Source organism: Berghia stephanieae, chromosome 8 (genome assembly GCF_034508935.2).
Source record: "Berghia stephanieae isolate SIO BIC M18660-M18661 chromosome 8, UCSD_Bste_1.3, whole genome shotgun sequence".
In the NCBI taxonomy this organism is placed as follows: domain Eukaryota; kingdom Metazoa; phylum Mollusca; class Gastropoda; order Nudibranchia; family Aeolidiidae; genus Berghia; species Berghia stephanieae.
In genome coordinates, this window is record NC_088367.1 from 13,186,359 (window position 1) to 13,213,750 (window position 27,392).

A 27,392-nucleotide genomic window follows, 5' to 3' on the forward strand; every position below is an offset into this window, starting at 1 on the left:
GGACCTTCCAGATCACAGTGCAATGCCTTAACCACTCGGCCACTTCTTAACATGTGTTTTCTAGCTCAGGTGACACCCAAAAAATCTAAACACAATACAATCAACAAGAGACAATAATTGGATACTAGATTTAATATCAATATTGGATGGTTTGTTGTTCGTTATCACAGTGAAATTATTGGTTAAATACAATCATATACAATTATATAATAATAATAATAATAATAATAATAATAATAATAATAATAATAATAATAATAATAATAATAATAAAAAATAATAATAACATGCATTCCTTGTTTTCGTTTTTATTTTTTTTCAAGATTCATAACTTAAGGCCGTATGTTTGCATTCACTTGTAATGAGTAGGCACTCCTTTATCATTCAACCGTTGTCTTGATGATCAGACTGATTAGGCTCTGTGTTGATGTTGGTGTCCTTCACATCGTTGGTCTGTCCTTGAAGTACATCCGTGTCAACAGACGCTATCCTGACACCTGGAATGTACATTTAAAGAAAACAAAAGAAAAGAGATTAAACATTAACAACAGTTTATTTCTGAGATTAATAACAATGTGAAATTGAATGTATGTAAGCTTCGACTCAATAAACGAAAACAAATAATGTGGACGTTTCGGGTTTCCCCTTTATCAACAAAACAGGATGAATGAAACGCTACAGACGACTGAGATACCCCTTAAAATCATTTCATTTCAGGTTTGAAAAAAATTGAGCCCCCCCCCCCCCCCCAAACCATTTTTATATTGTTTTGTTATACAGAAAGGTGGCCATGAGATTGCTAAATAAAGTAAAATTGGTGGAAGTGATGGATTTATTTTTTTAAAAAAGAAGAAGAGACTAAAACTTCCAGATATTTTTAATAGCCTTATAAATTCATTGTGAATTCAGGAGACATTTGGTCTTGATTTATTATATCAATGTATTCATTTCTCATAGATGGTTTTTTATTATTTAGTATTAGTACAAAATGGATTCATATGCATAGATGTGACAAGTGTTGGTGGAAGACTCATGCATTTAGCTTGTAAAAAGAAACGATTTAAGTCCGTTTAGAACAAATCTTTCAAATTATTGTACTATTAGATTTATGCAAAATATACCATTTTTATATATAATCATGTTTTGTAAATGGAATTCTATATATTTCTTTTACGTCAGTTAAGTGCTTTAAGCCTTTGCAACTGGTGCAACATAAATAAAGTAACTTCTAACTTCTATGATTCTTCATGGCTCATCATATCATAATGTTGGGGTCCCGATAGCTCAGTTGGTAGAGCACTTGCTTCACATGCAAAGGGACTGAGATCAATCCAGGGTGCAGTCGAGATTTTTTCTTGATCCCCCTGTTTATCTCGAAGTGCATGGATAGCTGGATCTGTTAGATCTTGTGAAAAGTACTTTGCGATAGACTAGCATCCTATCCAAAGGATAGCAAGCAATTGCTATTATACGTTTCATGCTAAATAAACTGGGATAAACTCCAGCTCCATGGGCCTAATGGCTCAGAAGGACTACTAATCATAATGTAAAAAGTTTATCTAAAACTTAACACATACCTTGATTAGAAACGGCCGGAGGGACAATTTGCATGAGACCCGGGACGTTTTGGATTTGCATAAAGGATTGCTGGGTGTCGCTCATGTTTGGTTGGCAAGGATACATGATGAAAGATGGCAGATATCCTTGGTAGGTAACTAAACTGTCAGTGGTATTGCTAAGGGTACCAGCTATGCCACCGGCAGGAGCTGATGCAACAGGGTTTGGTAACAAGATTGGTGGCCCTGCAGCATAGATAAAATTGGGCATTGAGGCATTAGCTGTAGACGTAGATAAGGAGGTGTCAGTACTTTCAACATTGTATTGGGTAAGCTGTGTTGGTGGAAGGTGGGATGGCACACTGCCTGACATTGACAATGCTGGAGGAGATGATGATGGTGCTAATGTATTACTGTTGTTGTTATTGACATTTTGCACAAGTGTTGCTGGCATAGTGGTGACAATTTGACTAGATGCCAAACTTTGCCGACGGTGTTTCTCCTCTTCCTCAGGACTATCAAAGCTGAGCACCGTGTTTTCAGATGTAGTTTTCACTGCTGAAGGAATTGAAGAGTCATGCAGATTATCTGAACCATCCAAATTCCCATTATTATTTGCCATAGAATTGTCAGTTTCTTTTGGGGGCAACGACACTAAACTATCGTCACTATTTTGCTGTGTGACGTCAGTACTATTTTCCACTGCTGAAGAATCACTAACAGGATTTTGAGTACTTTCTTCTGATTGACCAAATTGGTCCTTTCTTCTCTGTGTTGGTTCAATTACAGTAGAGGTAGAACCAGAAACTGACTTTGAATCAACGTCTGACGATAAAGACTTAACAACAAGTCCAGAGGAGGGGAGACTAGCTGGGGCTTGAACAAATTTAGAAGATAATTGATGATTTTTGGTGGGACCAGATGGGATAATGAGGATGCTATTGGCCATTATTGGTTGTGATATGATTGTAAGAGATGTCTGTTGACGTGTTGATGAAGACGAAGAAAATGAAACTTCATTAATTGCCGCGTTTGTTGATTCAGTTGATTCATTCCTGGTATTGTTGCCATGCTCGACCTTTGATAAGAGTAAAGGTTTATTTTTGTTGCTGTCCTTATAGATTGATTCTCTCAATGCTATTTTTGTGCTGTCACCAAGTTTTATCTTTTTATTTCCACTCCTACTCTTTGCATTGATATTTTCCTCTCCAGAAGATTTGTCATTATTTCCTTTAACGATATTATTCTTTTTTGTTTTGCTCTTTCCTTTCTTTCTCTTTGACTCGATATTGGCTTGATCTGGCATTGCCTGTAGAGGACAGAAAATGTGTAATTGTGATCGATTGATGATTTATTGGTATATGGATTGATTCTTGTAATGTGGATGAATTTTGTTTTGTATGATACTCATTCATATACTTAAATTAAGATGGAAGGTTACTATTTTATTTTGTTTTCTGAAAAACGATTTGCATGTGTTTACATATTATTATGGTGCTCAAATGGTGAGCAAGGATTATTTATTCATTTATTTATCCATTTACTTTTCTATTATATTCATACAAGGGAAATATTATATGCTCTAACCTACATTATCGAGTACTCTCGTACCTACAAGTACCACCAACACTCATAAATATATATATAATATATATATATATATATATATATATATATATATATATTATATATTATATATTATATTTATATATATATATTATATATATTATTATAGTTCATCTTATCTTATCTTATCTTAAATTGAGGTTGACAATAGTGTCGGTGTCAACAACAAAGCTATTTAAAAAATGTATGAAAAAAACAAAAAACGAAAAATAATATTCCAAACCTTGGACACGATCAAATCCATCAAATGCTCCAATGCATCGGGCGTCATCTCTTTCTTCTGGTCAGAAATCTGTTGAGTAAAAGACAAACTTTAAGAAGAAAAAAATTACTCCCTTCCGCATGGCATCATATGTCACCTCGGCATTCCATGAAGGAATTTAGACGATAATCCATCAAACAGGATGTCTGATGTCAACAGGAATCACCTATGTTGTCCTAGTGAGCAAATTGGGGGTTAATAATCTTGGCCAAGGAAAAAAAACCGAAAGTGCCAGAAGCAGGGCTTAAACCCGGGACCTTCTGAATCACAGTGCAATGCCTTAACCACTTGGCCACATCGCCTCCTCCTCCTCCCCCCCCCCCCCCTCCCTCCCCCCCCCTAAAAGACAAACTAGTCATGATCAAAGTAGTCTTTCAGAGCCATTAGGCTCCAGGAGCCGGAGTTTATCCCACTTTCTATTGTGTGAAACAGACAATAGCAATTGATTGATACCTTTTGAATAGAATGCCAGTCGATCCTATAGTACTTTCCACAAGATCTAACAGACACAGCTACCCAATCAGTACTGATTAACCAGTCATGATCAAAGGTATGACTAAAATTTTGTTTTGATCACAAAATTATATTACAGAGTGACTACATGATAGGAGTGCCACCTTATTTAAAAAAAATATATATTTAAAAAAAAAAAAGGATAAAAGAGTCTTGGAAATGAAGTATCGGTCAGTGGGTCCTGATAGTGTTAACAACTCCACACAAAGGACAAATTCGATCCTGGGTTCAGTGGGTCCTGATAGTTGGTATGAGAACTCAACTCACACACAAAGGGACCGAGATCGATCCTGGGTTCAGTGGGTCCTGATAGTTGGTATGAGAACTCAACTCACACACAAAGGGACCGAGATCGATCCTGGGTGCAGTCGAGATTTTTTTCTGATCCTCCTGTCCACCCAGCAGTGAATGGGTAGCTGAGTCTGTTAGATTTGGTGGAAAGTACTTTGCAATAGACAGACTAGCGTCCTATCCAAAGGATAGCAAGCAATTGCAATTGTCTGTTTCATACTATATAAACTGGGATAAACTCCGGCTCTATGGTTCCAATGGCTCTGAAGGACTATTTTTTTTTTTTGAGTGATTGAAACAAACAACAATTGCTTCCTTGTAAATTCTCTCATAAACAAAAATGAATATAACAGCTTTGAAAAAGAACAAAATACCAAACACGTAACGTTTCGGCTCAAAACCCTTCTTTAGCCAATGCCTATTAAGCGACTGGTACTGTATGAAATGGAGATATCGTTCCATATGGCCTACTGAGGGAATAGATGAAACATGCACATTGAGCATGGTAAATCTGTGGAATTGCTCTGTGTATATGTTCATATTTATATCAAAAACACATCACATTGGTTGGCAAGCCTTTAGTAAAATGCAGATTATGGGTGCTAATAGGCGACTGGTACTGTATGAAATGGAGATATGGTTCCATATGACCTAATGAGGGAACAAATGAAACATGCACATTGAGCATGGTAAATCCATGGAATTGCTCTGTGCAAATGTTCAATTTTAATAACAAAATAATAAAATTCTCTTTTTTCATCCCCAAGGGAAGCCTGGAATAACCCAGGCGTCAGCTGCAGTGCAGAGCCACAAAATGAGCTAGGGCAAGGTGACTTGCTCAAGGCCACACAACGAGTCGGGTAGTCGAACTCGGTCCCTTTTGGGTACGAAGCAAAGACCGTACCGCTGAGCCACGTTTTATATCAAAATACACAATGTCACATTGGTTGGCAAGCCTTTATCAGAATGGAGATTCGAACTGGGTCTATTTGGATGAGAGTCCGAGTGCTCTAGAAGGCTATACAAATCCCACACTAACCTTGACCGTAATCTTTTCTACAGTCTCTTTGGCCATCTTGTGTTTTTGAGCTAGGTGATGTCTCATGTTACCCAGGGTGGTGCTTCCATAATTACACTCAGTGCAGGTAAAGGGACGATCTCCTGAGGGTGAATGAAATTATCAAAAGGTTTAAGAATGGATCATTTTATCAATGTCTTAAGTACACACGGATGGTTGAGCACGGAGCATCTTACGATTCATTTCACAATTCTGGAAAACATAAGGTTAATGGCTAATTCAAACGCTGCTTCTGGTTCTATTGAAGACGATGTTCACGTTGATGATGATGAAGATAATGATGGTATTCTAAGAATAAAATTACTATCTATGATATAATACTGATAATTGTAACAATCATGATAACGATGATAATGATGATGATGTTAATGATGATGATGATGATGATGATGATGATGATGATGATGATGATGATGATAAAAATTCTTGTTAGAATAAGATTACTATTTATGATGTTAATCATGATCACACTGATAACTGTAATAATCATGGCAATGATGATGATGATGATGATGATGCTGATGATAATGTGGTGCCTCAACCTGTGTGAATCCTGACGTGTATTTTGAGTTTAGTCCAGGTCTTGAAGGCCTTGTCACAGACTTTGCATGAATGCTTGCATTGCTTTGAGTGTTTGTGGAAGACATGGTTGTTCATGTTGTTACGAGACTTGAAACTCTGTGGCCGGAAAAAAAAAAAAAAGAAAATTTTTTTTAAACAGAAGAAAAGCACAAAAAGTAAAGAACACATTAAATCTTTGTGGCTTTGTAGACTAGTGGTACGACACTCAACTTGTGACTTGTAGGTTGCAAGTTTAAATCCCACTTAGGGTAGAGCAAAATTTAATTCTCGGAGAAGGCTTTTTTTAAACAACATTTTCTCACCCTACTCGGCTGTAAAATGAAAACCTTGCCAATAACAGTATTGCCTCAGCCCAAAAGAAATTATAACTGCGCTTTTAAGGTTGCATGTCTGTGTTTAAATGCTAGGTGTTTTTTTGTTTGTTTCATTTTGCTTCGGACTCCTTGTAAATCAGTTTGAGCCTATTAAGTGGATATTATTCTATACAAAAGCTAACATTAAAATTAAAATGAAAATCATGCTTAAATTTGAATGATAAAATAATGAATTCTCAAATTATAAGTTTATATTTTCTCAATATTAGCAACATGACTTCATTTACTATTAATACAATTCAAACTGATCAGTTGTAAGACTGTGCGACTATTTACAGGATTATATAAATTATTGTGTAGTCAAAAAATCAAATCCCGCTACGCAATGTCTAGAAACATTATTTTCAATAAAAGGGTTTATAGAAATTTTCCCATTCCCAATGAAAAAACTTGAGCTTTTATATAGCGCAATATCCGCTCAAAGCACTGTACAAAGGGTCCCTGACCGACAGTAACACGCAACATATAGAGCTATACACGAAGCTGGTGAAGCGATATTACAATTTTTCCCCCGACAATGCTGTTAATGACCAGGTACTCATTTTACACCTAAGTACGGTGAGAGAATGTGAGTAAAGAGCCTCTTCCAAGGACTATGTGCTGAGTGAGGCTCGAACCCAGGACCTTACGATCCAAAAGCGAATGTCATACTACATGACCATATAGTCACACAACAGTGGATCTTTCATTAACCTTTGAGGTAATGCTTTGATATCCCAGATTTTCAAAGACTACTAGCTTATTTCTTAACTCACCTGTCCACAAACCCAGCAAGTGAAAGAGAAATCCTCATCATGGCTTCTGACATGTTCCTTCAACTGGTAGTCGCTTTGGAACTCTCTGTGGCAAAAGAATAAAAAATATATATATATTCGTTAACTTAAGTAAAGTTTATGTTCAGGTTCCTGGTAATCAGAAGGTCTGAGGTTCGATCCCCAGTCAAGGTCGACTGATTTTTTGGGATAGCTCTTTTTCTTGTATTTTTCTTTCTTTCTTTGTCTGGCACCTTCCACAAGCACTTGTTCAGTTCCCTATCCCAATACTAAAATTATATTATTTTGTATTCTTTCCCTCTACAGATAAATCCAAACTTAAACCACCATTAAAACAACATAAACCCAACTTCCTGTGAGTTAAGAACTGTTATCACTAGGCTCTTCACAAAGAAACAATACCTGCTACAAAGGTGACATTTCTTGGTGGTGAGACCAGATGGCAGCGGCACGTTGTGTTTGAAATACTTGTGGTAGTGCATATACTTGTAAGTCACATCTTTCGTCACATAGCCACAAATATCGCAAGCCTGAAAATCAAAGATTTTAACATTCTTGGGATTATGTAATCAAATATATGTATGATATTAATTCACAATTCTTATCATTAAAAAATTGAAGATTTTTCATCCTTTAACTCACTCAACCCTAACACCGACTATATCCGTAGTTTACCCGGGTTACTTTTACCCCATGCCTATTTATTACATTTTTATGAGGCGTAGTATCAATGCTAATGTTTGTAGTTTTTACATGTTAATGGTAGTTGAATAAAACGATCTATGTACATGCTCATTTTAATACATTTTTTTTTCCGATTTTGAAAAGTAGCAAAAATCTCTAGGAATGAGTGAGTTAAAATCTTGTAATAAAAGTTAAGCATGTCATATAAAACACTGTTTATGATAACTCACCATTTAAACTAGGATTTTCATATTTCTTTGTTTAATTGACTGTACTGACTCAAGTCCTTTCGCTTCCTAATCATCCCAATGACTGCATACATGCCGTTATGAAATTTATTGCAAAGTTTCAAAGTTTATTCAATCGTAGCGTTTTGCCAGTAATTCATACAAATTGATGACAACATACATGAATGTTAGAAGAAAAAAAAGAAAAAAGAAAGAATGGCAAATGGAACTAAAAAATTAAATGATACCATTAATAACAACACAAAAATACAACAATGGTAATACCACCAATACTTACAACTATAATAATAATAATAATAATAATAATAAATCATAATAACAAAGTCACTGAGTAATGTATCGTATAACTAAAGCTGTTTTAATTATTAAGACCCAACATAATTAAATATCGTCACCATCCCTTCCCGTTTTGTCTCGTTGATACATACCTCGTGTCTGTTTTCATCATGGCCGACTGTCAGGTTTTGCAAAATCTCATCTCCCTGAAGCTTGTGAATGGTCATTGCATGTTTCACTGACACCAATGCACTCTTATGGTGTGTTTTGCACAGCTTGCAGGAAAATATCCGTGTTTCCAAACCGGACTCTTTGAACTGCTTCTGAAGCTCAATAACGTACTGCGATTCTACACTAGTGTTGCGTTCTGGTGATGACTGTAATGTTGACGTCTCTGATGATTCCTTAGAATTATTGGTGTCCATTGAAACAAGGCCTTTAACATTGTTCGTGTCATTTTCAACCTTTGATTTTGATGAAATTTTACTTTTTGAAATTTCCGCCGAACTTGAATCCCCACACTTCTTTTTCTTTATTGCTTTTAATGGTGGTTTTGACTTCTGTTGACAGAATTTATAGAAGTACAATCTTACTAAACAACAAAATTTATAATCTTCATGCACATATATTATTTTTTGTTACAGAATCACAAATGCCTCAACAAAAAAGACTTCAAAAAAAAAGGTGTACAGTTATAAATAATTACCAGGATGGAATCAACTTTATTTCTTTGGTGTTGAAATCCTCAAAAGTTTGGGGATTTTCCAATATAGAAAATAAAAATAATAGAAATTTGCAGATCCTTGACTGTATGATAATTCTCAACAAATTCCTTTTTGTTTTGAAAAAATTGTTTAATACCTCCCCTTCCCCCACATCAAATAGAGGGGTGGGGGTGTATGTATGACAGGAGAGTCATAGGAAGTTAGAGTTAGAGTTAAAAGTTTGCGACACCATTCGTGATTAATTGCGGCCACATTAAAATTTGAGCAAGAGTCATATACAAGTGTCAACATTATGGAGAATAGATGAGGTCTAGTTCAGTAAAAAATTGTCACCTGTTCTCAGGTGAGTAAAACATAGTTGGGAAGGGGGGGGGGGTGTCTGAGGTTCAATCCCCAGTCGAGGAAGACTGATTTTTTTGGGATGCTTTTTTTTTCTTATATTTTTCTTTCTTGCTTTGGCACTGTTTCATATACAATTTTTCAGATCTTTAAGTTACGCCAGTGCCTGTTCCCTAATTTCTTAATTTGATATTTTCAAAAAATAAAATTGAGCTCCTCTCATGTCTTCATCCTCATCCTCTTGTGTTCAATGTATGTATTGTGTGGTGCAAGCGAGGGTTCTCAGCATAAAACGCCCACCCTTGTGAAGAATATAGGCATTAAAATTGTCCCAACTATCGGGTAACCCCCGTGGTGTAATGGTAACACATCTGACTGGTCATCAGGAGGTCTGGGGTTTGATCCCCAGTTGAGGAAGACTGAATTTTTGTATAGTAAAGTAAAGGGAGTAAAAATGACTCTTATAAAAGATACAAAACAAAGTAAACAATGTTTCGTTGAAACGTCATTTACTTTGTTTGGTATCTTTTATAAGATTCAATTTTATTCCCTTTATTTTACTATAAATCTTATTGACTCAATTAGCACCTCCAGATTTTGGTATTACTAATTTTTTGGGACATTTTTTTTGTTTGTATTTTTCTCATACACACCTATTCAGATCTTTATCCTAAAACGATGAGAAATGGTTGTACTTTGTCTGTAATGGACACACACATGTTTGAATCACTTGACTGCTTATAATCTGTTAGACACTTGAACTAGTACCTAGCTATAGGCACTGATGGATATCGTAACGAATGTAGTGTACAAAAAAAAAAAAAAAAATATTAGGTAACTTGGGCTATATGAGAAGTGAATTTGGACTACTGGGGGAATAAATGAAGCATTGTGAGGCATATTGATCAATGTGCCTCACAATGCTTCATTCTGTATGTATTCTGTATAAAAGTGCAAATTTATCTATTTCATTTTTAATATTGTTACAATTAATCTCTGACTGGCAAAATACACACATAGACATAAAACAAAAAGCCCCCCCAAAAAACAAACAAAAAAGACAAAACAACAACCCCCCCACCCCCCAAAAATAAAAATAACCCCAAAAAACAAAACAAACAAAAAAACCTCAATGTTGTGATGTCAAATGCAACCTGTTAAATTGTAACAAAATGACATGATCATGATCCTTGACAAGGAGATACACATTATGCAATGCATGATGTCTCTGCTTTTACAAAATAATATATCTTACCGTCAGTTGGGATCTCTTTTCTGTTCTGTCTTTATTTGTCTCAATGACTTTGCTCGGCACTTCAGATTTTTGTGCTTCATTCACATTCATTTTACTGTCTTTACATATTTCTCCTTTCTCTTCCCGTCCATTTGAACCAGTTGAGCTGCTATCTTTGTCTACACTTCTTCCATCGTCAACCTCGCTCCCTGTCTTTTGCTTTTCTTTCTTATCATTTTCCTTATCATCCTTTTCGGGACCACAAACTGCTTCCTTTTCATTTTTGTCCATTTCCTTTGCAGTTCTACCGACATCATCACAGGTAACTTTCATCAACTCCAGCTCCATCTTTGCTCGTTTCTTCGGTGGTGGTCTGACATTTCTAATTGCACCTCCACCCTCTAGTGACTCATTGGCTGATGATTTCTTGCCCTTTGACCTTGTGCCTGTTGACGCTGATGCTTCTGTATCACTGGTAGTTGAGGATGTTGTTGTTGTTGTTGCATTCCTCTTGACTCGTGATTTTGTTATATTTCCTTCCACTTCTACGTCTGAAGAAACTTTTTTGGTTTTGGTTTTAGGCACTGCCAGATTGTCAGGTTCTTTATTACTGCCCATTTTTCTAGCAAAGAAAAAAAAAAGAAAAAGTGATTTAAAAAGTGCCACATCAAATGGTTAAATAATAGAAATAAGAATTTCACTGACTTTTATATATTATAATAGTTTCCTCCTCTAAAATGGTGATTAGATTTTGATCAAAACACAAATGTAGTGAAATGATATTAAAGAATTTTCTTTGCACATTTCAAGACATTATATAGCCTCTTCTCTGTATTGCTCTTGTCCGGGTTGTAAATGATCTTCTTCAACTCATCGAAAAGGGTCCCTGCACACTTCTTAACCTTCTTGATTTATCATCAGCTTTTGACACTATCGATCACGACCTACTGTTAAAACGTTCAGAAATAGCTTTCAGCAGTTCTTGGACCTGTGCTTTTTGTTCTCTACATACATCCACTTTGAAAGGTTATCAGGGGCTTTCGTCTGTCCTACCACCAGTATGCTGATGACACCCAGTTATTTGGATCTGAATGAACTAAAAACTTCAAAATGTCATTAGTACATGTGAAAAAAATGCGTTCTGGATGTAAGAGATTGGATGGGTGGGAACAGGCTAAGGTTGAAAGACGACAAAACGGAGGTGATGTATGTAGGGAACAGAAGATTTTTGAAGAGAAGAAATTGAAAGTGGGAGAGGTGTCAAAAGATATTGTTGACAAGGTAAAAAATCATGGAGCATTCTTAGATTTGAAACTATCGATGGATCATCAAATTAAGACAATTATCCAATCATTGATGTATCATTTGAAAAAAATTGGATCTATTCAACAGATCTTTTCTGAGGATGTTATCAGGAAACTTGTCGTTTCTCTTTCATTTTCAAAGCTGGATTACTGTAATGTTTGGTGTCTTGGAAAATAAGCTCAGGTGGCTGCAGACGGTCCAAAATAATGCTGCCAGATTGGTCTTTCGAAGGCAGAGGTTTGACTCTGCCAAACCTCTCCTTCGAAGATTTCAAGAAATCCTTGAAAAAATTTCTTTTTTGATGTAATGTACTTTCTACATTGTTTTGTGTTGATGTAATTTAAAGCGCCAAGAGCCTCATTGTTGAGGATGCTGTGCACTCTATAAAGAGTCTATTATTATTATTATTATTATTATTATTATTATTATTATTATTATTATTATTATTATTATTATTATTATTATTATTATTATTATTATTATTAACTTCAAATCACACTTGTTTGGCATCTGGTTCAACCTGACATAATACTATTTTGAGATGACAAGTCACAAATGAGATGAATCTAAAAATAAACATTTCTAAATGGCAGATCTATCTTACTTACTTGTGTTTTGACTTTCTCTTCCTTTTAAATATTTTGTGATGGAATTGTGTGTCGTAATCCTCGACCTGCATCACTCCTCCTTTCCCGTTTCCATTGGATGGGTTTGCTGCATCACCAGCTGTACCTGGTAGAATCAAAATCAAAATAAAGTCTACATGTATATCGCAAACTGACAAAATCCTACAACACGTGCATAAAAATAGAAAAATGTTTCAATGTATAAAACATCTTCGCTCAAAGCAGTAAGTGTGTCAAAGAACAGTGTGTCAAAATACAGTCACATAATTTGGTAAATATATATTTTTCATTTTGAATTTCCACTTTTTGATAAAGTTAAATGTTACCTTACATCTAACAGTGCTTTGAGCATGCTTAGAGGATTTTGTGTTATACAAAAGCTCAATATCTTTTTTTTACAATAACAATTTTTAACAGTTGAACCAAGAGATGAGAGACAACATTCACTTGATCATCAACAGATCATATCAAGAGGGTACCAATAGAGCACACACAAAGGGACAACAAGATATGAAGTGAGTAGAAAAGTGCCAGAAGACAATAGAGAATAAAAAATTTTTTCGCGGCGGTGGTGGGGTTTGAACCTGCGACCTTATTGGTACGACAACTCCGCCTGGCAGGTGAGAGCGTGCTCTACCGTGTGAGCTATCCACGAACACAAAATTCGTTCAACCAAAGTCATTCTAGATCCCTCTCACCCACTTCTTGAGATCGCCGATTCAGAGTTACCAATACACACACATCAAGACAACGATTGAGACAGTTGAGTAATGCCAATTCTCAATCATATCATATATAAAATTGTTTGTGATGGCAGTGTTGGCTATTAACTTGGACTGCTATTGGTCAAAACTTACTCGCCGGATGGTGTGAACGAATCGCGATCTCTAAAGTGGTGAGAGAGGGACTAGAAATGACTTTGGGTTTGAAACGAAATTTTTGTGTTCGTGGATAGCTCACACGTAGAGCCACGCTCTCACCTGCCAGGCGGAGTTGTCGTACCAATAAGGTCGCAGTTCAAACCCCACCACCGCCGCGAAAAAATTTTTTATTCTCTATTGTCTTCTGGCACTTTCTACTCACTTCATATCTTTGATACCAACATAATGCCTGCTCCACTCACTTTTCTGAATTAAAAATTCACCCTATACACCGAGCATACTCAATGTCTCAATCGTTTCTATGTTATATGTTTGTGATGAAATATTGGCTATTAAACTTAACTGCTGGTCAAAATTACTTCGCGATGGTGGTGAACGAATCGGCGATCTCAGAAGTGGGTGAGAGAGGGATCTAGAAATGACTTTGGGTTTGAAACGAATATTTTTGTGTTCGTGGATAGCTCACACGGTAGAGCCACGCTCTCACCTGCCAGGCGGAGTTGTCGTACCAATAAGGTCGCAGGTTCAAACCCCACCACCGCCGCGAAAAAATTTTTTATTCTCTATTGTCTTCTGGCACTTTTCTACTCACTTCATATCTTGTTGTTACCAACATAAGTGCCTGCTCCACTCACTTTTCTGAATTAAAAATTCACCCTATACACCGGAGCATACTCAATGTCTCAATCGTTTCTATGTTATATGTTTGTGATGAGAATATTGGCTATTAAACTTAACTGCTGGTCAAAATTACTTCGCGATGGTGGTGAACGAATCGGCGATCTCAAGAAGTGGGTGAGAGAGGGATCTAGAAATGACTTTGGTTTGAAACGAATATTTTTGTGTTCGTGGATAGCTCACACGGTAGAGCCACGCTCTCACCTGCCAGGCGGAGTTGTCGTACCAATAAGGTCGCAGGTTCAAACCCCACCACCGCCGCGAAAAAATTTTTTATTCTCTATTGTCTTCTGGCATTTTTCTACTCACTTCATATCTTGTTGTTACCAACATAAGTGCCTGCTCCACTCACTTTTCTGAATTAAAAATTCACCCTATACACCGGAGCATACTCAATGTCTCAATCGTTTCTATGTTATATGTTTGTGATGAGAATATTGGCTATTAAACTTAACTGCTGGTCAAAATTACTTCGCGATGGTGGTGAACGAATCGGCGATCTCAAGAAGTGGGTGAGAGAGGGATCTAGAAATGACTTTGGGTTTGAAACGAATATTTTTGTGTTCGTGGATAGCTCACACGGTAGAGCCACGCTCTCACCTGCCAGGCGGAGTTGTCGTACCAATAAGGTCGCAGGTTCAAACCCCACCACCGCCGCGAAAAAATTTTTTATTCTCTATTGTCTTCTGGCACTTTTCTACTCACTTCATATCTTGTTGTTACCAACATAAGTGCCTGCTCCACTCACTTTTCTGAATTAAAAATTCACCCTATACACCGGAGCATACTCAATGTCTCAATCGTTTCTATGTTATATGTTTGTGATGAGAATATTGGCTATTAAACTTAACTGCTGGTCAAAATTACTTCGCGATGGTGGTGAACGAATCGCGATCTCAAGAAGTGGGTGAGAGGGATCTAGAAATGACTTTGGGTTTGAAACGAATATTTTTGTGTTCGTGGATAGCTCACACGGTAGAGCCACGCTCTCACCTGCCAGGCGGAGTTGTCGTACCAATAAGGTCGCAGGTTCAAACCCCACCACCGCCGCGAAAAAATTTTTTATTCTCTATTGTCTTCTGGCACTTTTCTACTCACTTCATATCTTGTTGTTACCAACATAAGTGCCTGCTCCACTCACTTTTCTGAACACAAAGGGACAGAGATCTATCCCTGGGTGAAGGCGACCTTCTTTTTTTTTCTCCCCCCCCCCCCCCCCCCCCCCGTCCATCCAGCAGTGAATGGGTTTCTGGGTCGTGTTAGATCTGGTGGACAGTAATTTGCAATAGGCTAGTGTTTCATTCAGAGCAATTGCTATTGCTCGTTTCATGCTTTAGAAATTGGGATAAAACTCCGGCTCTATGGACATGATAGCTCTGATTCATGCTGAAGGACTACTTTCAATCAGAGCAATCAATGAATTACAATAAAAACTTTGAACTTGTTTGTTTGTTTGTTTTGTTTTCAGGGTTTTACAGCGTTTGCTACACATTTAAGTCATATCAGCGCTAGTAAAAAGGAAGAAAATGGGATAGTAAAAATGTTATATAGACAAGAAAAAGTAAGACAAATGCGGAGAGTTCAAATAGGGTACAGATATAGATTCCAAGAGTACTCAATCAAAGTATTTAGTTTGAGATCACCTAACAGTCTCATCTGGACACAAGCACAGGTCCTCACTAAGAGGGACATACTCAAATGTTCACAAAACAATATATGTTTATAACAAAAAAATGTAACAGTACATAACAGAGAGATGTATAAGGAAAAAAAAAATCTCCCAAAACGCTATCTATACATTTGACTGTTTTCCTCCCAGCCAGCGCCAGGACAAAACCAAGTAATCTCATTCCAAGACAAAGACAGAAAGCTAGTTGGAAGTGGGACTAACAAAAAATCCCTGTTATAGCTGAGTCCTGTCATATCCATGCAAACGGAATTTGAAGGGAAGCAATCAAGCAATACTGAGGGAAGTAAAAAATACAGACAAGGAACACATTTCGAGTTACCTCCCTAAGTAAATGAATCACGATGTGACTGTACCTCCATTCCTGTAACCCCCCCCCACCCAAATCACCATACCTCACCCCTTCTTCCACTTACTTCAGGACACAAGGCGGGTTGGAATAATGCAACAGTTAATTCTACCTTCCTGCTTTCCAACTGCGCCACTGACAAACACTAAGTGCACTTCAAAACTCATTATTATTATAGAAATAGAAATAATAATAATAATAATAATAGCAACATCAATACCTTTTATGACATCAGGTGTATTCCATGAGATACCCAGTTCATTTTCAAGCATTTCTTTGCTTTTGTCACTACCAGGAATGACAGCTGATTCAGCAACCACAAGCGGATGAGCCTGCAATGCTTCATTTGGGGAAGTTGCTTTCACCGCCCCCTTCTCATCATCCACAATCCCTCTTACATCACTTGGATTTTGTGTCGTTATCACTGCTGGTGCTGTTGCTGCTGCTGTTGATGATGATGGTGATAAGGATGATTTTAAATTTTCTGATTTTGCCAACTGAATCAAACGTTTACGGAAACCTTGAGCTGTTGATTTACATCTTGAAACGGATAAAATTGATGATGGTGACGATGATGTTGATGGCGATGATATCACAGGAGAAATTGAAATTGCAGTTGTCGTTGTTGTTGTTGTTGTTGATGATGAACATGTTGACAAAGAAGATGAAATGGACAATGGAATAGAAGATACATCACTGGAGGATAGTGATGGCAATGGGGACAAAGGAACTGAATTGGAAGAAATGGCTGGAGGTAGGGAGGTCACTTGTGGCCGATTGAGTTCACTGTCGAGGTCGTGAATAACTTTTTGAAGTTCTGCATCCTCTGTCTCTGATCCAATTTTGTTAACAATAGAGTCGAGAAAGCAACTAACATGATTTAAGTCTCCTTCGCTTACAGTGGGAAAATCTGAAACATTATTAATAACTTCACTTTGGAAACCCATTGTAAATTTTCCATCCAATTGACTTTTGTTATTATACAGATCTAACTTTTTGGGACTCGTATTGATGGGGATTTCAAGAATTACTGAGTTCATTTCACTACAATTGTTGTTGAATGCATCATGGATTATTTTTTTCTTAACTGGTTTTTCAGCAGTGACCGTAGAGCAATTACTCCATGTCGATGACTTGGTATCGAGAATTTGTTTGTAGTTTTCTACTTCCTGTTTGTATATGTTGTTTTGTCTTGCTTTACCCAAAACTGAATTCAATTCGGGTTGGGAATGTCTGACCGAGTTCCCAAAAAATGGAGAGTCTGTTGTTGTTTTCAGACTAGAGTCAATTTGACCTGTGCTAAGAGAAACTGATGATGATGATGATGATGATGACGATGCGCTATTTCCTTTTTTTATACTTTTATTTGAGCTGGATGCTGAGAGTTTTGCTGCTGCTGCCTCTTCAGCAATTTCAACAGTTGTTTTGATATGCTTTACATTTGCGGTTGTGTTTTCAACGTTTTCACTACCATCTACTTTTTCAGAAGGTATCATCCTTGGACGTGAGCTGATGGAAACAACTCGATCAGTTGGAATGAATGTGTTCGAGTTCTGCTGTAATTCCTTAATAATATGTTCACTAAACATACTTTCATCTTTTTCAGTGTCTGATATTCCGTTCACTTCTTTACCTTTAATTTTTGTCAAATTGTTGAGATCATTCTTTGTTTGAGCCAAAAGTTCTGACTTGAATCGTCTTTTGGGACTGAGCCAGGACTTTTTACTTGGTTTAAATGCTGCCTGATTGATATCCTGAGCAACAATTCCTTTTGTATTCAAAATTATCTTGGACTTTGATGGCGACACAGTTTTCTGCTTTGTCTTCTTCAACATAACCCACTCATCCTGCCCGCCTTTGCCAACTTTACAAGTGGTTTGATCCGTCTGACTGGCTACATCCATCTTTTCAGGGACACGACCAGCATAAATTGCTTTATCTTCCATTAATTTTTTATCTCCCAAGTTAGCAAAACATGCCTGATCCCGCATCTCCAGCATATTCTTTTTGGAAATCTGCACTGATGGGATAGTCAGCCCATCACCCGATATGTGCGTCTGCCACATGAATTGTAGGCAAAGATTCTTTAGAGTTAATACATGCAAACTAGATGCAAGAACAAATAAATCCAGTACATTGGATTCGCTGAACTCTGTTTTACCCAGGTAGATGAACATAAGAAAGGCCGATATTGAACTCGACTTGATGTTGTCGCAGTTGATGATAAGCATGACAAGATGATGCTGGTTGTGACCACAAGTGTTGTTTGTGTAAGTATCTTCTTTGCCCTTGGAAGATTGCAAAAATGAGGATGGGATTGGTTTTGAATCTGTCAATGACTGTACTGAAGGGAGTAACATACTGCTCAAATACTGACTCATGGAACATAAGATGGTTTGATGTACCTGTAATATTAAAAATGGAATGGACATATTAGGAGATCGCATCAAACTTCTTTCAAAGTATTCAAAAGAAATTATAGTATACACAAATTTGCACTTCAAGATTTTAGATTGAATATTTTCTCTTCTTCTTTTTTCTTTTTGCAAGCAGTAAGGCTTTGTGTATCAACTTCAATCTTGAAATATGTTTTATGCCAGTCTTCAGTTAGAGGCTATTGTTTTTTTTTCTTCTTTCAAGACCTTCCTACCTTTGATATATTGAATATTTGCTTGTAACCAAGGTGCACTTATTTGCAGGTATGATAACCCAAAAATATTATAGACTCATTGCTGTAATGGAAATACTCTCAAACCAACGCAAAATCTTGTCCATTACAATCTTAAAACAAGCCCATACTTGCATTCGGAAATCAGTCCTGCAAATTTGTGCACCTCAGTTCCATCTAAGATAAAGAGTAAATGAAGCATAAAACTTTCAGATGAATTCATAAATATCTCCCATTAATTACTTCAAAATAACTGACTAAATATCTAGGAAGACTAATTACAATATATATATTTTTCACACATAGTATCTCCCGTCAAAAATAGACAACATGCTCATACCTCTCTGCTTCAGCGAAACACCCCAGCTGGGGCCTGAGTAAAAACAAATCACATTCCAGGAAAGGACCCCCCCCCCCCCCCCCAAATGGGAAGGAAAACATATGTAGTGAGTAGAAGAGACCTTTTAAACTGTAATATCTTTGTAGCTATGGTGTTTGTTTTAAAAATTAAGAGACAGTTAATAAGGACTGAGGTCCAAGCCTATCATGTCACAACAACAATTTTGGTTAATAACATTTTACCTTTACTTCCACATTTGATGTTGAGAGAATTGCATCACAAAGCTGTTCCTGTTTCATCATGATATACAGATTCTGTCTGGAAACTTCTAAGATATCTAGAGCCATGGCTTTGTCAAGTCCTATATCCAAGTTAGCCAAAGAGGAGCTGCCATCTCCAAAAGATGAAGAAAAATGTTGGAATTTATCAGGATCTAAACAGGAACCTCTCTGATCTGATGAAATATCTGGATGAGTCAAATTTTCACAATGATTTGGGATTTGCGCTGCTCGAATCTCATCAGTATTAGAAGAATTAGCAGAAAATTTATTGCTGGAAGAAGGGAGAGGATCCTCATGTTCGTTCAGTAGACCAAGATGCTCCGGAAGACGTTGAATTCCAAGGTTAAAATTAAGATCAGCAGAGGAGTCTGCCTGTTGTATTGATGAGTTTCCTGTAAACCAAGGTGTGACATTAGATGAGGTTTGCTGCAGAGAGGACGGCATATTGGTGGTGTCTAGGTCCTTAGCATTGGCTGCTGAGAAAGCCAGTCTCTTCAAAATGTGATAGTCTAAATCCTGATTCAAAGGATAGCCTGAGTTTTGTTGCTGATAATCCCGTTGTTTGTTTGAAATGCTAGTGTCTTCTAAATCTGTTGCAGCTGGTTGATAAAGAGAAGTAAAACCAGAATACTGGGGCATTTCAGATATATTAGGATCACAAAATCCCGTTGACACAGTAGCGGGTTGATCTGGAAAGCAATAATTTGGCTGATCGAGAAAATTTACATTTTCAACAGATTGGTCTTCGATGAAATTTGTTGGCATGGACAAAAGCTGTTGCTCTGTCAGGGCAGCCATGCTTTCTATCTGATGCTTATTCTGAAAAGTTTTCTTGGGGCTTGAATTAATGCTTGTTGTACTCTGCTGGACCTTCTGTTGTTGAGATGGTGGTGGTTGCGCTTGTTGCTGAAGTTGTTGTGATGGTGTTGGTGGCTGTTGATGTTGTTGCATGTGCTGATTATTTTGGATCCCCGAGTTCTGTTGTTTTTCTAATTCCCTTTTTCTCTTTTCCTCCTCTTCTTTTTCTGTTTCCTGAAGATGTAAAATCTCCATTGCTCTATTAATATCTCTTGGAATTCTGACTCCCTTCATGCTCTCTTTACCCGATGATTTGGTCAGCTCCTTCTGCAACTCACAAATATTATTACCCTCATTCTGTTTTGTTTCCGTTTTGAAACTGTGAGTAGTTGAACTTTCTCTTTCTTTAAGTTTTGTGTAGCCAGAAGTTGTGGATTTCTCAGGACTTAATTTCTGATACATTGTCATATCTTGTGGCACATTATCTGTTCGATCAAAGTATGATTGAGTAAACTCCTTGTCCACCTGACCTTCCATATATTCCTCAATACTAAATTCAGTTTCTGAAGCGAGATTTCGTTGGTTGTAATAAGGATTCTTTTTACTGAAGTTACTGCTGTCTTTATCAGGTGGAATAAGGTAAGACTCCAATGAAATGTCTTGAGAGTATTGAGTGTTGAGGTTATCGGTGAATGGAAAATTTGTTGTTGTGATTTGATGTGGATCAACATGATGGGTAAACAATTCGGGGTTAATGTTTACATTTTCAGTGAGATTCTCTTCCATGCCTAAGTCTTTGGAAACTTGAAACACAAACTGAGGATTAAGTTCCAGCTCCCTTTGAGCCAGAGACTGCTGAATATCCAGATCTAAACCTGGCCCGTTTGCAGAAGAAAAAAAGTGCTGGTTAGGGGGCGGAGCTTGAGATGAAGTTTCCCTTAACATTAATGCAAGTGAACTGGAGGAACTGGAAGATGCACCAAGATTGGCTAGATTGTTATAATCTCTAACATTATTTATAGTTCTACTAGTTTCATCCTCCCTCCTGTCAAATGAAGCTAATTTATCAGTTGAGCTGATAACGCGAGAATTGTTGGGAGGTTCTCGATCATTTGTGTCTAAAAATGAATATTTTTTTGATTCTTCAGGAGTTTTTTGAATATTTTGAAATGTATCGCCGTACCCAGCTATGTTGTATGACTTTTTTGGAAAAGTTTGATAAGAGGAGAAGGAAGATGAAGATGATGCGTTTTCTTGAATCTTTTCCGATTTTTCTTTAAAAGAAGATCCTTGACCGAGCAACCGAGCCATTTTTCTATGAGCACGAGATCTACCACTCCATTTTTCCTCTTTACTGTCGTTGGTTTCATGAAAGGATTGCTGTTGAATTTCCTCGTTTGTAAAATGTACCCGTCTATAATCTCTGGAAAATTTATGAAGCTCAGAAGATCTCAATGCATTAGTTTGATCTTTGTGACTAAAAGTTAATGATGCTGAATGTTCGTTTAGTGGTTTACTAGGAGTAGTAAATATATTTTGATCCAGGTTTTGACTCTGGGAGAAATCGGAATGCATAGAAGACATTTTTCTAACACTGACGGCTCCATCACTGGATTGGCTAGACTGAACAGGATATCTTTGATGACTCAAATCTTGGTTTGAGTTTGAGGGATCACCACTTTGGTCATTCTGATTCACTCTGAAAAATAATATAATAGGAATATGTAACAAATACATCACATTTGAAAATCTTCATAAATCTATTGTAAATTGAAATGAACTATTTTAATACCAACTTTGCTCTTCCGTTTTCATAATCCCCCCCCCCCCCCCCCCCCCCCCCCAGCCCCAACAAATCCATCACAATGAAAAAATGTTAATAAGTCTTTAAATAAAAAACTTTACCGTTTAGTTCTCCAAATCTTTATATAATCCCCCCCCCCCCCCCCCCCCACTCCTGGCTTCTAATCCTAATTATCAAATCATCACATCAATATTAGTAAATGTGTTGGGTCCACACAAACATTTGATTTGACTTGAGAGAAAAAAATGATATAAAAATTCTCTCATAGTATCATTTACGTGTCATTTGTTGTGCGGCTATGTAGACTTGTGGTATGACACTCGCTTTCGGATTGGAAGGTCCTGGATTCGAGGCGCACTCAGCACATAGTTGAGTCCTTGTAAAAGGCTCTTTACTTATATTCTCTCACCATACTCGGGTGTAAAATGAGTACCTGGCCGTTAACAGCTTTGACTCTGTCCGAAAAAAATTATAATATCACCTAACAGGTGTCATGTCTTGTCCTAAATGGTAAATGTTGCTGTTGGACAGGGACCCCTTGTAAAGTGCTTTTAGCATGTTTAGTGGATATTGGGCTATATAAAAGCTCAATTAAAAAATTATTTTATTTTACTTTAGTCATTGTCATACCTCAAATTTTGATCTGCTGATCTGCTGTGTTGACCGTAATCCGTTCTACTGATAATGCTACTACCACTGACGGAGCCAAAATCTCTTGCACTAAGAGAAAAGTCAAACTCTGTGACCAAGTTCATTTCCTGTGGTCGTTTTTCAGGTGAAGTTACTGTTTCATGGTCAAGTGTTGTTTTGGTGGATGATATCCCATGGTGAATTTCTAACTGGCCTTTGGAGTTCAGATGTTTGGATCGGGAATCAAAGACAGACTGGGAGGAAATGAAAAAAAAAGAAACTTTAACATATAAAGTTAACATCAAATCTGTAATACATGACATCTAAAAATTTTTGGCGAAAAAAAGAACAGAACAACAAAAGACCCCCAAAAAATAATGAGCTTTAATATAGTGCAATATCCACTAAATGTGCTCAAGGTGCTTTACAAGGGGTCCCTAGCCAACAGCAACATGTAGAATGAGACCTGATACCTGTAAGGCAATATACCAATTTTTTCCAAAACGGTCAGGTTATCTATACTTGCAATCTTATTAGATAAATAATATAGGAGAAATTTTGATTTAAGAGAAATTTTTAAAAAAAGAAAAGACTGAGCATATAACCCAGGTAAAACATGCTCAAAGCACTTTTCAAGGGGTCCCAAGCCAACATCAACACTTCACGTTTAGGACGAGACATGATGCCTACTACTACTAGGCGCTATTACAATTTTTTCCCCGACAGAGTAACACTATTAATGGTCAGGTACTCATTTTACACCTGAGAATGGTGAGAGAATATGAGTAAAGACCCTTTTCCAAGAACAAAACTCGAACCTAGGACCTTCCGATCCAAAGGTGAGTGTCATATCACAAGACCAAATAACCACACTGTTAGAGAAGGCTAATATATTGATTGAAATTTTTATTTTTAAAAAAATTAACCAGGAAGACTAAGTTATTCTGTTACTGTACCATTTTCTGTGAATATAGCAATAATAACATAAGCTCAAATTTATTGAAAAAAAAATTGAAATTGAATTGAGATCTAAATTTTATCCATATTTTCTCATACTCTGAAAAGTACAAATATGGACAAACCTGGGTAAATTCCATCACATCCTCAGAATTTGGAACAGTTTGATGCCGACTGCTGCTATGTGGCTTTGACCCTTTATTTGAAGACTCCTCCGTGTTAGTATCAGAGCCATGTTGATAATTGGTAAGACTTAGAACTGCTGAACTACTTGTTCCTCCTGTGTCAAAATAATGACTGTTTCTATTACTGTGTGAAAAACTGTTAGCAAAATTGCCGTTACCCACATCTGTTAAATTGCGATTGTTATAAAAGTTCATACTGCAATTATTTCTAAAAGGAATCTGGTAGTGCTGACTCTCGTTACTAACATTACTATTTGTGTTGAAATTGCTATCATTGTTGTCACCATTGTTGTTACTATCATTAGTAGTAGACAACATTGATGTGTTCATTTCAAAATTGGCACTCGTTGACGGAAAATTGGAAGATCGAATTCCTCCTTCTGAAAAGTTTGTGGGTGATATTGTGAAACGAGTCTCAGATCTATTGGAAGAGTAAGGCATTGATTGAGGAGCTATATTACTGGAAATGTTGGTGTGTCCATAAAATTTGGAACTGGAAGAGCTGGGCAATGATTCATGTGAATGGACATTTAGATTTGAGGTCCCTTGAGTTAAACTGAAACTGTGGGAAAATGTTGAAGGGGAAGCCATTGAAAAATGTATATCATTTGAATTTGAAGGTGAAATGGTTGATCCTTGTGAATGAGAACCATGCTGCCATTGCTGTCGATTTTTGGCTGGATGAGGTGCTGATGACGAAGACGATGATAGTGATGCTGATGTTGCTTTTTCTGATTGGAGGAGAGCATGCTGAGGCAGAGACAGGATTGAGTGTTGGTCTTCATCAAATTCCATGTTTGATTTCTCCAATGATTTAAAAACAAACTTGAAGGATGTTTAAACATTCATCTGGGTGAAAAAAATAAAAAATAAAATGAAATTTGATTAAAATCAAATACCAGAAACCAAAAAAAATGTAAATATCGGTAAAATATAAAGTTAATAACAGCTTGATCATCCTGATGGAATTGATGGAGGCAATATTCTCTTTAGTACAATTAATAATTAAAGAAAACAAATTTGCTAAAGTTTGCCAAATTGAAGGGCCGCCCAAAAGGCAAGAGCATAATTTTAAAAATATTAATGAATGAAATACTGATAAAGTGCCTTTTGTTTCTATGAATACAGATTTTTTTTCAATCAAATTGATAATTCTGGGTGCCTGGTCTTTTGATCATTTCATCTGTACTGTATGCAACCTTTTTTTCACCACTGATTGGCGTACGCCATAAAATCTTAAATATTATCATCACATGTCTCATCCTACCAATAAATCAATCAACTACCTATTAAATATCTTAAGAAGAACGTAAAACCATTCATTTATTTTGTTTTGACTCTCTCTGTTTTATTAGGATTAACTGGTGTTTTTTTTCTTTTAAACGAGTTGAGTATACGCGGGTAGAACATTTTAGAGAGCAGGAAAATTGATAAATTTTGGACATGACAAGGAAAAAAGAATGCGTGGTCAAGTTTGGCTCTACTTCTATATCAAACGACACATTATGTTCATTGCTCATTGACATTTTGGTTGTAAACATCAAAGACCTCTTTCGTTAACTGTATAGATATGAATAATAGTAACAAATGGGGATTTTTGAAGCATAAATATCATCAACACGTATATGGTATAATCATAAATAAAAGAAAACATGATCAACAAACCAAAACAATGATATAGAGAGGTCGATCCACCAATGCGACTTGGGGAAAAAATATGGTTTTTGAATTACCTATACCATCCGTGCTCATCCTAATCCTCTTAATTGATTTGATTATGAGAAATATGTCTTATTTCAAAATATCGCACTCAAAGTAATCCGATGAATATAAAGATGTGCAGAATATATCGGCGATCCATTCCTGTCATTCCTTGGCCTTGTTGCGTTTTGAGTTCGAGACAAAAATCTTTGAAATGGAGTTGGGAGCCTATCGCATCAATCGAGTCTGCTTCACTATCAAAATTGTCTTAGAAAAAACTATAATCTAGAGTAAATCGGTCATACAAAACTGGTGGATTGATTAGCTTAGTCCTTGCAAATGTTTTACTTTTATTTTTGTTGTTTTTCTCTTGCTCTTGTTGGTCAGCTGTTTTTGTCTCTTATTCTCTCCCTTCTCCCCTGGGCCGATCTCTTGCTTAGAAGTCTAACAAAGTATCAAAACTTTGACCCCAAAACTTGAACCCCACTGAAATGTATCTAATTACCTTTTCGATCTAAAAAAATTGATCGACAATCGACCATCACAATTTTATTCTTTAAAACGGCAAACAGTCGCAAGTCGCAACCAGTACAAAGTTTCCTAGTCGAGCTGAAATGCTATAAATGAAAGTAAATAACGTAGAAATGCGACAATTTACAATGCAGATAAAATTCACAGTATTCACCCACAAGGAGAAAATGTTTCTTTAATGTATATTCCAAAGGAAGAATGGAATATACCTAGGTGAACAGTGTAGGAACTTCTTGGAATATACCCAATGCCGCAAAGAGGACCAGTTTGAGATATCTTGCTAGCACCAGGCCATACAACGGGGAATTTAACTCGGTGCCATCTGAGTATGAAGTAAAGAACATACCGCTGTATCACGCTTCCATCGTCCTCAGAAATACCTGTAAATACGATTTAAAGCACCTAGAATTACACCTTGCTTAAACCCGACGTGTACTTATTTGCAGGTCTAATAACCCAGATTGTTAATGGCCTCATGGTTGTAATGGAAATCCGTACTCTCAAACCAAACCATAATACTGTCCATTACAACAATATTAAAACGGGCCCACAATTGCGTCTGGATATCAGATCTGCAAAACATGTTCCCGTCGTTAAAAAACTGGGATATATATATATATATATATATATATATATATATATATATATATATATATATATATATATATATATATATATGATATATATATATATATATTGTATATATATATATATATATATATATATTATATATATAATTAATATATATATATATATATATATATAATATATTTTATATATACATACATATATATATATATATATATATATATATATATATACATACATATATATATATAAAGAAAAGAAAAGCGAGAACAACACTAGCCAACATATTTACACTGATCTTGAATTAGAAACTATGGTAAAAATAAAATACAAAAAAGCGTAAACAAAAATTGGCTCTCTCTTTGGTGTCAGGCTAAGTTAACGATGGTAGCAGCTTCTAATGGTGCTCACACTACTCTATGTCATGACGATCGACCCAATCAGCAAATTCCGTACCGCATTCGTACACCGTCGCAAACACACCCGAAAGCTTCGTCATAACACACCGTTCGACTAGATGTTCTGCGGTTTCGGGCTCATTACCATCTCATATATGCATCTCTGTCCGAAGTCAGAGGGTGGGGGGGGGGGGGGGGGGGGGGTTACCGGGACTTATTTCGGCTCGAAGCGGGGGCACCACCGTCCATTATGCGCTTGAGACGGGTATCCCCATTTCCTCTCTCTTTGATCTTATTAAGCCAGTTCTTTGAACGGTGGCTACGATCCGAGTCCCATTACCCGTGGGGAGAGATGGGAATAAGTCAAGTAGGCTGCGTCTGAAATATAATTCATTATCGGTAAATAAACATCAGCCACGTAGAT

General features: G+C 36.7%; 1 protein-coding gene across 3 annotated transcripts; it reads right to left on the reverse strand.

The window, feature by feature from the left end:
- Window positions 1-244: 244 nt before the first annotated feature.
- On the reverse strand, window positions 245-25,922 carry LOC144978190 (uncharacterized). Of its 3 annotated transcripts, none has more exons than XM_078923931.1 (15): window positions 25,800-25,922; window positions 23,691-24,599; window positions 22,609-22,862; window positions 19,338-21,873; window positions 16,308-18,492; window positions 12,475-12,598; window positions 10,583-11,183; window positions 8,416-8,823; window positions 7,458-7,585; window positions 7,038-7,122; window positions 5,869-6,004; window positions 5,288-5,409; window positions 3,406-3,474; window positions 1,578-2,865; window positions 245-497 (listed from the first exon to the last, which is right to left on the reverse strand). In XM_078923931.1, the coding sequence occupies exons 2-15, from the start codon at window positions 24,543-24,545 to the stop codon at window positions 385-387; spliced, it is 8,904 nt and encodes a 2,967-aa protein (XP_078780057.1). In that variant the 5' UTR covers window positions 24,546-24,599; window positions 25,800-25,922; the 3' UTR covers window positions 245-384. The 3 variants fall into 3 exon arrangements, with proteins under 3 accessions (XP_078780057.1, XP_078780056.1, XP_078780058.1); XM_078923930.1 differs by having other exon boundaries at window positions 25,484-25,889; XM_078923932.1 differs by having other exon boundaries at window positions 25,757-25,824.
- Between the last annotated feature and the right edge of the window lie 1,470 nt (window positions 25,923-27,392).

Excerpts from the sequence above, each read along its gene's own strand:
- LOC144978190 (XM_078923931.1), bottom strand. The coding sequence starts at position 24,545 with ATGGAATTTGATGAAGACCAACACTCAATCCTGTCTCTGCCTCAGCAT. Across the intron at positions 7,123-7,457 it reads AAATGTCACCTTTGTAGCAG|AGAGTTCCAAAGCGACTACC; the intron begins GTATTGTTTCTT and ends CTTTTGCCACAG. Across the intron at positions 2,866-3,405 it reads TGGATTTGATCGTGTCCAAG|GCAATGCCAGATCAAGCCAA; the intron begins GTTTGGAATATT and ends TGTCCTCTACAG.